Source organism: Hipposideros armiger, unplaced genomic scaffold (genome assembly GCF_001890085.2).
Source record: "Hipposideros armiger isolate ML-2016 unplaced genomic scaffold, ASM189008v1 scaffold_664, whole genome shotgun sequence".
In the NCBI taxonomy this organism is placed as follows: domain Eukaryota; kingdom Metazoa; phylum Chordata; class Mammalia; order Chiroptera; family Hipposideridae; genus Hipposideros; species Hipposideros armiger.
The window spans coordinates 892933-904691 of record NW_017732014.1 but is presented as its reverse complement, the minus strand read 5'-3'; the positions used below and the strand labels follow the sequence as shown (position 1 = coordinate 904691).

At 55.3% G+C, this 11759-nt stretch overlaps 1 protein-coding gene across 1 annotated transcript in view; it reads right to left on the bottom strand.

Moving 5' to 3' along the window:
- Positions 1–5072: 5072 nt before the first annotated feature.
- The window catches only part of BCAM (basal cell adhesion molecule (Lutheran blood group)), a 9941-nt gene continuing 3254 nt past the window's right edge, over positions 5073–11759 (bottom strand). Inside the window, exons 4-14 of the mRNA XM_019626232.1 lie at positions 11480–11659; positions 11213–11395; positions 10587–10723; positions 10059–10215; positions 7536–7651; positions 7289–7430; positions 6973–7109; positions 6638–6782; positions 6409–6547; positions 5315–5432; positions 5073–5219 (exon numbers count right to left, since the gene is read on the bottom strand). Coding sequence (XP_019481777.1) covers positions 5214–5219; positions 5315–5432; positions 6409–6547; positions 6638–6782; positions 6973–7109; positions 7289–7430; positions 7536–7651; positions 10059–10215; positions 10587–10723; positions 11213–11395; positions 11480–11659 — 1460 coding nt within the window. The 3' untranslated portion in view covers positions 5073–5213. The remainder of the gene's footprint in view (positions 5220–5314; positions 5433–6408; positions 6548–6637; positions 6783–6972; positions 7110–7288; positions 7431–7535; positions 7652–10058; positions 10216–10586; positions 10724–11212; positions 11396–11479; positions 11660–11759) is intronic.

The window sequence follows — 11759 nt, the reverse complement described above, 5'->3', positions numbered from 1 at the left end:
TGTCTCTCCCTCCCTCGGTGCATCCGCCTGCCCTCGCCTGCTACATCTGATCTGCACCACCGCCTTACCACGTCCGTCCGCCAGGGGGCAGCATATATCGGTCCCCGCGCTCCGGGCCTCTGCGGGGCTGGGCTAGGGTCCGGCCTCCAAACTCCCAGTCCCTCCCCGTGTCCTTGTCCCACTTCTGTATCTTCCCAGCCTCCTCTCGTCTTTGTGTTTCTCGCTCTGACTCGGCCCCTTTGTCTCTCCCCAGCGGCTCCCGCTCCTCCCCACCCCCACCTACCTCTTCACATTCCTTGGGCTGCCTGGGGGAGCTGGTGAGGCCGCCCAGCGGGTCGGGGTGAGGGCGGGAAGCAGGAGTAAGAGGGAGGGGATGCCATCGAGCGCCTGAAATCCCTCCATTCTAGTTCCTCTAGGGCAGGGAGGCGCCGAGCTGATCAACTGGGTGCAGACGCTTGGGAGCTTCCTAGCAAGAGGACCCCTTAAACTTGCCCTCCCGCCCCATCCTACCATACACCTGACCTTTCCTCCCCCGAAGGGCAAGGTCTCAAGTAGTGGAAACTCTTGTTGACCGGCATTCACGTCTTGATAATATTACTATTAATAAAGTTATTTAACACTGCGTGCCAGCCACTGATCTAAGAGTACTCTTAAGTTTTATCTCAACCCACACCGGTATCCTATTTAATAAGGAAACCGAGGCACAGAGAAATGAAGTGACTTGGCCCAAAATCACAGTTATAAACTGACAGATGCAGATCTGAGTGACCTCTCTTAATTCCTCACAAGAACTCCATGAAGGGGACACTCTCATGATCCCCATTTCACTGAAAAGTGCCCTGAGCCGAGTGGTTACTTGCCCCAAGCCACCCAGCAAGGAAGCAGTCGGCTGGGACCTCCAAATAACACGTATCTCAGGCTTGGCACAGCCTGGAATGAGGCCGGCTGGACAAATAGGTGCATGATAAATGCACTCTAGCTCTCTCTGTCTTTCTCTCCCCAGTCTGGGGCCAGACTAGAGGGCCAGGATCTCTGGGTTTTCGTACCAGCTTTGCTACTAACTTGCTTTGTATAATTCTGGGCCCCCGTTTCCCTCTTCAGCAAAATAACCAGTCCCCAGAAGATTTCTTCCAGGAAGGCCTGCCCCCTCCTCGCACCCCCTCTTCTCCAGGCCTGTCTATGAGTGGCTGTTCTTTGTAGCCATAGGTGAGCCCAGGAGACATGCCCCTGGAGGGCAGGCTGGAGTTGCACACACACACCCACCTTAGACACATGCATAAGGCCTTGAGCACTGCTGTGTTTGTTGAGGAATGACTGGGTGGGTCCCATGCCTGGGGAGCCAACTTCCAGTGTCAACAAGTCCCAGAGGTGGCACTTCACTGAAGAGTCATAAGCACTAGGAGGTAGAGGCACAGGGCCAAAGGTATCCTGGTGAGCTTTGGAGCTGGTGCCAAGTTGTAGGTATATGCAGATTTTCTACTGTGCAGTAGGTCAGCACCCATAACCCCTGCCTTGTTCAAGGGTCAACTGTATTTTACCTGTCCGGCAAGCTCTTTTCCTTGTTTCAGCCCTCGCTCTCCAGTTTTTCTATGAGGAATCCCCTATATTCAGTCCTTATGGTTCAGAGTGAGCCTGACCCAGTCCTGGCCAATCAGAGCATTTGATGCCCTGGCCACAGGAATTGGTTCAGGGATGGGGGTAGGACCCATTACTGACCAGTGAGAATCAGCCCTGAGGTTTTTGCTTGAATTAGTAGAAGGGGGACACCCTTCTTTGGTGGGGGTTGCTAAACTGGTAGGGTAGAAATCTGGCAGCTTGGGGGAAACGAGACAAAAGACCCTGTCTGCACATGGAGAACAAATGGAAAAGGATAGCTCTGCCTAAAGGTAGCCAGCCTTTGATCTTCCTGGTTATATGAGTGAATAACTTTTCATTCACACAAATTTTTTTACTTCATTTTTTTTGTCATTTGCAACCAAACATATCCTTACTAATAAAATCTATGGAAGTTCAGAAGAGGCATAGATTCCTGAAAAGTTTCAAGGGCAGGGAAAGGGGGGTGAAAACTTTTCAGAATCCTTCAAGATGTTGAAGCTGTGAAGGACAGGCAAGCTTTGTTACAGTGGGGCGGGGAGGAGACGGGAGTGGGGGGAATGGGAAAGGACATTCCAAGTGAGGGAAATACTGTGTTTTCCCGAAAATAAGACCTAGCCAGAGAAGAAGCCCTAGCAGAATTCCTCCAGGATATGGAGGGCACGCACCCCTCACATGAGGGTTTCATGACGTGTTTCAGGGAGAAGCATGCCTTTTTCACAAACTCCTTCAGCTTAAAATATGCAGTATGCCCAGGTGCCATATTTCGGCACTTAAAATCATGCCATGGCTTATTTTCCAGCTAGGTCTTATTTTCAGGGAAACAGGGCAGTCAAGTCAGGAAGGCACAAGGTGGGGGCATGTGTGAGAGAGGGAGCAGCTGGTGAGTGTGAGGGGCAATCCTGAATGCCAGGCTCATGGTCCTGAGAGTAATAGGGAGCCAGAGAAGGTTGATGAGCAAGGGCAGTCTACTCCAAATTTGCCTTTACTTCCTGGACCCCCAGATACTAAGGCTCCCCCTCCCCCTCTCCTCTTCCCCAAGACCCTCTGGTGGAAGGAGGGGTCAGATTGACAGAGGTCTCAGGCTTCCATCTGTATGAAAATTGCCTGAGATGCTATGCAGATGAGGGATCTTATGCAAATGTATGCCCTCCTGGGAGGTGGGCCAGGACCCTCCCCTCATTAACTTGGGGACCAGGTGCTGGGCAGAGAACCCTTTCCTCCCTGGAGTCCCCTTTCTCCCCTCCCTCCAGACATCTGTTCAGTCCCCATCCAGCTCTCCCAGGGCCCCCCTCACCAATGTCTGCTCTGAGAGTGGGATCTCTTTCCACCTGGTCCCTTCCCTGGATCAAGGGGACCTTACTTTGCTTTTCTCTCTGTCCCTCCATTTCCCTTGGATAACACTACTGCTAATAATAAACGAGTCCTGAGCACATGCTCTGTACTAAACACTTTCCACCATCTCATCAAATCCTCCCAACCAACCTATGATCTTCTGAGTGTGTCTGCTGTAATTTTTAAAAAGAATATTCAATTCTGTCATGGAGAAAACAAGAAGGCCACACAAATAAGGAGACAGATAAAACAAAGGATGGATATTAAGAAGCAACTCATGAGGCCTGTTAGACATTTTAAGAATGTGAGCTCAGCTATCATGGTGATCTCTTCTTTAAGTATAAAAATGTTGAATACCTATGGTGTATCCCTGAAGCTAATATAATAATGTATGTTAGCTATATTTTAATAAAAATTTTTAAAAAAATAATTTAAAAAAGGATGTGAGCTAAACATAGATGCGAAGGATGGAAGGATCAAGTAAGCCCCAAGATCCACACGTTCTTAAAGTGCTTCCTCCTTGGTGACTTCAGCTCTGTTCCATGAGTCCTGGCCCAAGTCATACAGGTAAAAGCCATGCACATTTATCCCCTGCGTGGCTCTGGCACCTTCTGGGTGTGGAACCCCTGGCTCACCTTCCACTCTGGGGGTTGAAACCACACCACGGTGAGAGAGACGAGATTCCGGAGTCATACGTACCCCAGAACTCAGGTAGTGGGGACCTTTAATGGTTTGTGCCCTGAACTAAGTGTGTTAGCCTGGCCCACCTCTTTTCGATTCTCGCGTTTGTTTTAAACTGATTCAATAAACCACGGGATTTGAGCACCTCAATCAGGCTGGTGAGATCTTCTGCTCCAGGGCCTCTAGGCAGGCAGCTCGGTCACCTACCAGGAGGTTCCCATCACCTCTCACCCATTTCCCTCGGCCACAGATCCCCCTTTGTCCATTTTGTGGCTGAGCAAACTGAGGACAGCAAGGCGGAGTCACTTGCTGAGATGGCAGAGACCTCCTGGTTCATGTATTGCACGGGGATTGTCACACCCACTCCTCACAGCAACCCAGGTGGGATTTATCTCCATTTGCTTAACTCAGGGAGGGGAAGTCACTCGGCCACAATGTCACTCATGCCCACCTCCCACCACTATCCCATTGCTTCCGGGCTGCTCCTTTCCGACATTTTTTTTCTGGCTGTAATTATCTCTGCATCCAAATTCTTTCTCTGTTTCTCTTTGTCTCTGCCTCTCTCCCCAAAGCTTTCTGTCTCTGACTCTAGGACTCTCATCTCTGAGCTGCCCCAGTCCATCCCCCATACCGCCGCCCCCCCCCACCCGTCTTTCCATCACTCTGTCTGCCTCATTAAGCCTCTCTATCTGGCCTTGTTGTTTCTGCTGCCTCTTCTCTCCGCCTCAGGCCCCTTATTCTGGGTTCCTTCAAGCCACCCCTCCTTCCCCAGGTGCAGGAACCGTGCCACTCCCAGAGGAGGCAGCTTCATCCCTAATTCCATCCATTCTACAGCTCAGAGAGTTTTTCCTCTAGAAGCTTCAATTCCCTCTGGGGCTTTGGCAAGAGAGTCTGGGAACTTTTATTTAAGGGGATAGCACCCCACTGGCCAAGCAGGGCCAAGGCTCAGCGCCCTCTGGACCCCAGGCACCTCTCACTTCCACCCTCAGCCAGCTGAGTCACCCTCTGCTCTCTCTCAGTCTCATTTCTTTCTCCATGACATCAGACTTCATCCAGGTCTTGCAAGGGGGCGGGAGAGCAGCGGGGAGGGGAGCATCACCTGCGGCCCCTTCCCCTCTCATCCCCTAGAGGAGGCTCTGGCCACAGGATGGTGTCAAGGTGACAGACAGCATTTATTCCAGACTCCAGTGTCCACAGATGAGGGGGCGGGGGTGGGGGTGGGGATCCAGTGTCAGACTATGCAGCAAGACGTCAGGTGGGGGGGACCAGCAATGGAGGCAGGAGGTAAAAATAGCCCCGGCCAGCCGACCCTCAGAGCCTCATCCCAGGCCAGGCCCTGGGCTTGGGTCCAGGAGCTATTCTGGGGCCTGGGAGAGTCACACTCCCTGGAGGAAGGTCCCCTCCCACCCACCAGCCCACCCTCCCTCCCTCCCTCCCTCCCAGCAGCAGCAGCTGTAGGTCCGCCTGCAGAGGAAGGAAGGGAGGGTGGAGGGGAAGAGGGAAGCCCGGGAAGGCAGGGGCGGGTGGGGCAGGAGCAGGGCTGGTTCTCTGATGCCTGCAACTCCAGGTCGGGTCCAGTGACTGCCTCTTGGAGGTCTTTGGGCTCAGCACTGGGGAGAAGATGGAAAGATCCGCCTGTGCTCACGGAGGCTGCTCCACCCCCAGCAGGGCCCCCTCTCACCAGGGTGCCCAGGCCCTCACCCACCTCATCTCGGAAGCCCCCAGTGCCGTGCCTGGCTCCTCCAGAGGCCCCTCCCGTGAGAAGGCTCGTCTGCTCTGTCCGCTGGGACCCAGAGTGGCTCAGCTCTGGCTTCCCAGGTGGCCTGGAGAGAAGAGGCAGCATGTTGGAGGTGGTCATGGCTGGGCAAGGAACTGAGGCTAGATTGTTCTGGATGCAGACAGACTTGGAGGGTGGGTGGGAATGGGCTGAAGATGGGGTAAAGGGTAGTAATGGCATTGGGTTTAGGGATGGGGTGGGGCTAGGGTCGAAGATGCTGCTGGAACTGGAGATGGTAACGCAGCTGGGGTCAGCTCTGGGGGTGGATTTGGGAATGGCTATGGATTAGAGTTGAAGGTGGCCATGTGGTTGGGGTTGGAGATGAGTTTAGACCGGGGATGGGTTTGGAGATAGGGGCGGGGATGAGATGGGGTTGGAGGGACCTTGGGGGTAGGGGTGTGGTCGAAGCTGGGTTTGGTGCTGGTTGTGGGTTAGAGTTGGAGGAGAGGTTGGGATTGGAGAAGTTGGAGTTTAGGGTGAGGTTAGGGGTGTGCTTGGAGTTGGGGTTGGAAATGGGGATGGTTATGTTGGGTTTGAGGATGGGGATATGGTGGGGTTGGAGAGAAGATTAGATGGGATGGGTTTGGGGAAGGGGTAGGGTTGGGACTGAAGATGGGGTTGGAGCTGGGGATGAGAATGAGATGGGGGTTGGAGAGGAGGCTGGAGGGGCACGTGGGGTTACGTTAGGCTTGGCGATGGTTATTTTAGCGTTGGGATTGGAGGTGGGGATGATATTTGGGTTGGAGATATTAGCGATGGGGTGAGTTGAAGGATGGTTATGACTTGGGTGGGGCTGTAGTTGGGGATGAAGATGGGGGAGGGGATGGTTATGGGGATGGGGAAGATGGGATTTGAGGTTGGAGATGGGATTGCCCTGTATTTGGGTTTGGGGTTGAGGATAGGATGCTGTTGACGTTGGTCATGAACTAGGTTTGGGGGCTGGATTTGGGGATGAGGTCGGAGTCGGATAGAGGGATGGGGTTGGGTTACCGAGGTCAATTCTGAGGTTACAGGCCACTCACAGAGCCCCCTTTTCCCTTTGTCGGCCAGAGCGCCCCTTGCGTCTCATGCAATAGAAGGCAGCAACGACGAGGAGCAGGAGGCCCACGCTGACGGCCACGGCCATAACAGCTACTCCGGCCTGGGAGGTCTGGGGAGCCACTGCGGAGACAAGACAGAGGAGGAGGGCTCAGCCAGCAGTGCTCTGTCTGCCCCACGCCTGGGTCCTGTCTCACCACCGTGGTTACTCACCAGTGCCGAAGTGAAAGACATGTCGGGTGGTCCCATGGGGGTTGGAGGCCTCACAGTAGACACCTTCTTGGCTCAGGGCACTGGTCACCTTTAGGGTCAGGGAGCTGCTCACCCAGCCCTGCCCTCCGGGGACTGGCTCTGTTGGCTGTGGAGGCTTGAATCAGGCCCAGGCCCATGGGATCAAGGGCTGGGGTGAGGGCAGAGGTGGTGTCCAGTCCCCCAGGAAGTAGGAGAGGGGACACAATGCTTGGATAGGTGAGGGGGCAGGGTCCCCTGGGGCTTGGGGAGGGTGCCCGGGTCCCAGAGGGTTCAGACCGGATAGGAGGGTCCCTTACACTGCCACCCAAATGATTCCAGTTGAGTTTGGGCTCTGGGTAGCCACGAGCAGAGCAGGCCAGCCTGACTTCATCTCCTTCTCTCCAGCTGCCCTCTGCCTTGGGCTGAATCTCCTCTGGCCTTAACTCTGGTGACCCTGTGGGTGGTGGGAGGGAAGGGAGTGAGGAGAAGGCACACTGGGGAAAGGAGGGAGCAAAAAAGGAGAGAGGGGAGAGGAAAAGAACAGAAGACATAGGGACCAGCCATGGACCTGTCCCATTGGTCCTGGCCCGTCATCCCCATTGTCCCCATCCCAGCCTGCCCCTACCCCCGAACCTTCAACCAGCAGCTGGAGGACCTGAGTGCGACTAAGGAGGGGGACCGTGGGTATGGAGGCTTCACATATGTAGGTGCCAGCGGAATCGAAGGTGATGAGGTTGAGTGAGAGCGTGGGGCCATCCCCCAGGGGTACGGAGTCCTGTGGGGTCGGGGAGGAGAGAAGAGGCCAGGTGGACCATGAGAGAAGGGGTGGGGGTGATGGGAGGGAGGGGGTCCCATGGCTGGGGGCTCCTTTCCCTCTCACCTTGGTCCATCGTAGAGTAGGGGTGGGCAGGCCTTGCACAGAGCAGTTGGTGGCTACGCTGCTGCCCAGGGGTAAGGAAACCTCCGCCATGTTGTCGAGATCGATGGGGTCCAGGTCTGAAGGGGGGTACAGACTGTCACCTTCCCCGGACCCTCACCCACTTGGTTAGGGGCACTCCAGGGCTGTTGTGGGTGCAGACGTGAATGCACAATTGTCAGCAGAGAATGCCAAGCGTTCCTCCTAGTTCTCCCCATCTCTTGTTAACTCTCCACTCTCCCATCCAGGCAAAATCTCAGGAGTCCAAATCTAGGAGTCTAACTCCAAAATCCATGCCCAGGGGCAGGCCCAGTGGCTCAGTTGATTAAGAGCTTGCTCAAGAGTGCGAGCTCTGAGTAACAGGGTCGCTGGTTCGATTCCCACGTGGTTCCAGTAGCTGTACCCAAGCTGAGCTGCCGCTGAGCTGCCAACAGGTGGCAGGACGGCTCAGCGAATGAGAGCACGTGCTCCTAACAACAAGATTGCCTGTTTGAGGTGGTGGGCTACGCCCACCTGCAACTAAAGACTGAACTTGTCACCTTGAGCTGAGCTGAGTGGCGTGACTGGACTTGGAGCTGAGCTTGCTGCGCCCTCCACAACTAAGATTGAAGGACAACAACTTGGCTGTTCCCCTCCCCCAATTCCCCAACACTGTTCCCCTCCCCCAACTCCCCAATAAAATCTTAAAAAATATATATATATCCATGCCCACCTCAACCACTTTCCTCCAGAGCTGATATCTGGGCCCAAGGTTAATGGATTTCCTTGGCAGTGTGAAGTGTTCCTTCTCTGACCACCCAAACCCTTTGCTCAAGCCCAGACCCTGGCCTCCTCCTCGCCACTGCCCATTCATTCATTCATTCATTCATTCATCTTTCTCGGCTCTGCCCTCCCCAAATGAATCCTTTCACTTCTGTCCATCTCTGACCCCCAAATCCAAATGCCTTGACCACTGTAGTCAGCTCCTTACTGGTCTCCCTACTGGGCAGGACTCTTGTCCTCTCCAATCCATTCTCCACTGAGCAGCTGGAGGGATCTTTTCAAAACACACACTGGTCAGCAATTCCTTCTGCTTAAGATCCTGCAGTGGTCCCCCAGTACTCTCGGCATAAAGGCCAAATTCCTTGACAAAGCCAAAAGATCCTGCCTGGTCTGATAGCTGTCTACCTCTTCGACCGCATCTTCGTTGCCCCCTGAGCTCCAGCTACCCTGTTTCCTTGCTGTTCTTTTCCAGTATGCCAAGTTGGGTCCTGCTTCAGGGCCTTTGCACTTGCTGTTCCCTCTGCCTGGAGTGCTCTTCTTCCGGCTCTTTGCATTTTGTATTCCGTTCTGTGGTTTCCTACTCAAATGTCCCCTTCTCAGAGAGGGCCTCTCTGACACCCTATTGTGGACACTCAGCTTCCCCCTTCAGCTGTTGAGAGGGATGTCAGCTGTTAGCCCTCAGCTGTTAGCCCTCTCTGGGAACTGCTTCAGCTGCAGAGAGCCCCTCACTCAAGGTCATGACCCCTTCTGCAGGCAGCCCACCAGCCAATGACTGGCTGATGTGGGCGTATAAAAGCCAAGCCCCCTTGCCTCAACTGGGGATACCCGAGCTTCCAAGTGCCCTGTGGGGCCAACCGAGGCCTTCTTAGACGGCAGCCCAACTTCTCCCTCTGCCCAATCGTGCTTCCTTCCGCTTGCCACTCCCCAGTAGATGTGGACGCCAAAGCACTCTCCATAAACTTCCTGCCTCCAGATCTCCAAGTCAGAATCTGCTTCCTGGGACACACCCTGCCAACACACACCCCCCCCCATCATCTAAACTATTCCCCCTCTGGCCTGGCCAGTTCCTTAGTCCATCACTCTGCGCCAGTCCCTGCCGATGCAAGATTGCTCCCAAGTGTCTTGTTTAGCATTTACCATCTGTCTCCCTTCCTGGGCCAGGAGCTCTGCGAAGGCAGGGACTGTGCTGTCTTGCTCACAGGTGTCCCCAACCTCTGGCATAGGGTCTAGCCCCAGGAAAGGAAACATAAGGAGTGCTGAGGAGGAATAGAGCCTGAGGGCCCAGGAGGCAAGTGGACTGAGAAGCCTTCTTAGAAGACTGGTACCCAAGAGACCGGTCAGAAATGGACGGTAGAAGGGTGGGGTGCTGTCAGGGGAATGAGAGGAGCTTGGGTGGGATGAGGAAAATGCTTTGGGAGAAGGGTCAGCCAAAGGCAAAGCCAGCCACGTGGGCCTTGAAGGCCGCGGGGAGGCACCTGGCCTTTCTCCCGAGGGCACTGGGGAGCTATGGCAGATTCTGGAGCAGGGGAAGGTCAGGTTTGTGCTTTGAAAAGGGCTGTCTGGCTACCTGATGTGGGAGTTTCGGGGGGACGACTGGGGCAGGGACCCAGGGGGAGGAGCACATCTGGACCAAGGCAGGGACCACATATTTAGGAGGCAGGGCTGCGGAGGGTGAGGAGACAGCCTGTGCCAGAGCTCCCCTCCCTGTTCTCCCAGGGCTCTCACAGGCCACGCGCAGCTCCAGCGTCTGAGAGAGCTCTGCGTCCTCGGCAGCGTCATAGTCTTCCACTCTGCAGCCGTAGATCCCGCTCTGGTTCCGCTGCACGCTCTCCAGGGTGAAGTTCCCGACAAAATTTGTTTGCAGCATTTTCTCCTCCTTATCCTGGTGACCAGGGATGAGGAACTCGGTTCAGGAGCCACCCAGGTCCAGTGGAGTCATGCTAGGTCAGAGGCCACCTGGGTCAGAGCCAGGCATCTTGATAGGTCCGGGTCACCAGGTTAGTAGCATACTAGATTAGAGCCCATGCAGGTAAGGGGGCAGAGGCCTTGCTAGGCCAGGGGTCTCCCAAATCAAGTATCTGTTAAGTCAGGACTCTCTCAAATCAGGGGTCAGAGGTCCTGTTAGCTCCTGGGTCACCAGCCAGATGCCTTGCTAAGCCAGGGGCCACCCAGGTGAAAGGTAGAAGTGGTACAGGTCAGTATGTCACAGAGGTCAGGGGCCAGGGGCTCCAAAGGAATGATGGGGTGCATCACCTGAAGGCGGTAAAACGTGTACTCTAGGCTGGGGCTGCCGTCCCCCCGGCAGAACAGGTGGACAGAGTCACCCTCGCGTACCCAGCCCTCTGTGGTAGACGGGCTGCCCACCCAGAACTGCACGTGCTCTGTGGGATCTAAGGGGAAGGAAAGGGGGGGACTCATAATCAGGGTTAAGGGTAGGACAGATCAAGGGTAAAAGGCAGGGCTGGGTTGAGGGAGAGAGGTCATGGTCACAGCAAAGGGAGGGCTACGGGTGGTCATCGGTTAGAAGTCATATTTTTCAAGGTTCAGGTTCACACTTATTCTGAGATCAGGGAGCAGAGGTCAGGGGTCAGTGGGGGTGACAGGTCAGTGTAAGATTTAGGGAGCCAACTCGGTGTGAGAGAATGGAGCACAAAGTTTAGTCGTGAAACTCCATGGGGTTCAGAGTGCTATGAGGGGATCAGAAGTCAGAATGGGGCTCATGCTACTCTTTGAGGTCAGCAGCCAACACACATTTCAGCATAAGGTAGTGTGATGGAGGGCCAGAGGGGAGTGTGGGGCCACAGGTGAGCTTGGAAGGTCAGGCCTCCATGAGGTGTGAAGTCCAAGGTTTGGGGAGGTTGGGCCCAGCGTGGACTCACAGTGCAGGGTGAGGCGGAAGGGCCGGCTGTCCAGGCGGCCATGCTGGCCCATGGGTAGCTGGTAGTACACAGAGCAGTGGAAGGAGGCATCCTGGTCGGCCTTGTGGAGCCGCAGGTAGAGGGTGCTGGCGAGAGACTGCAGGCCAGAGGCCTCCCGCACTGTGCGGCTGGTCATGTAGCTCTCTGCGAAAGAGGGAGGGGGCAGTCAGCCAGCCGTGGCCATCACCCCACCCAACCCATGTCTCGCTGGGCTCCTGCAACGCTCACCTGAGTTCACCTCCATGGGCACTTGCAGGGGCTGCCCGTTCCGATACCATATGATCTCAGGGGCTGGGTTCCCGTTGCGGCTGTTGCAGGTGGCGATCTGAGGCAGACACAGGCATGGCCCTGGGCTCTGAGCCAGGATTCTGAACTCTGAGGCCCCTGTTACCTCAGAAGTCCTCACCACTCAGATCCAGGATTCTGGGCCCCCAGTTCCCTCTTCCCTCAGGATGCAGGAGTCTGGAGCCCCTGCCCCCTCTGACCCTATATTCTGCCCAACCCCCCC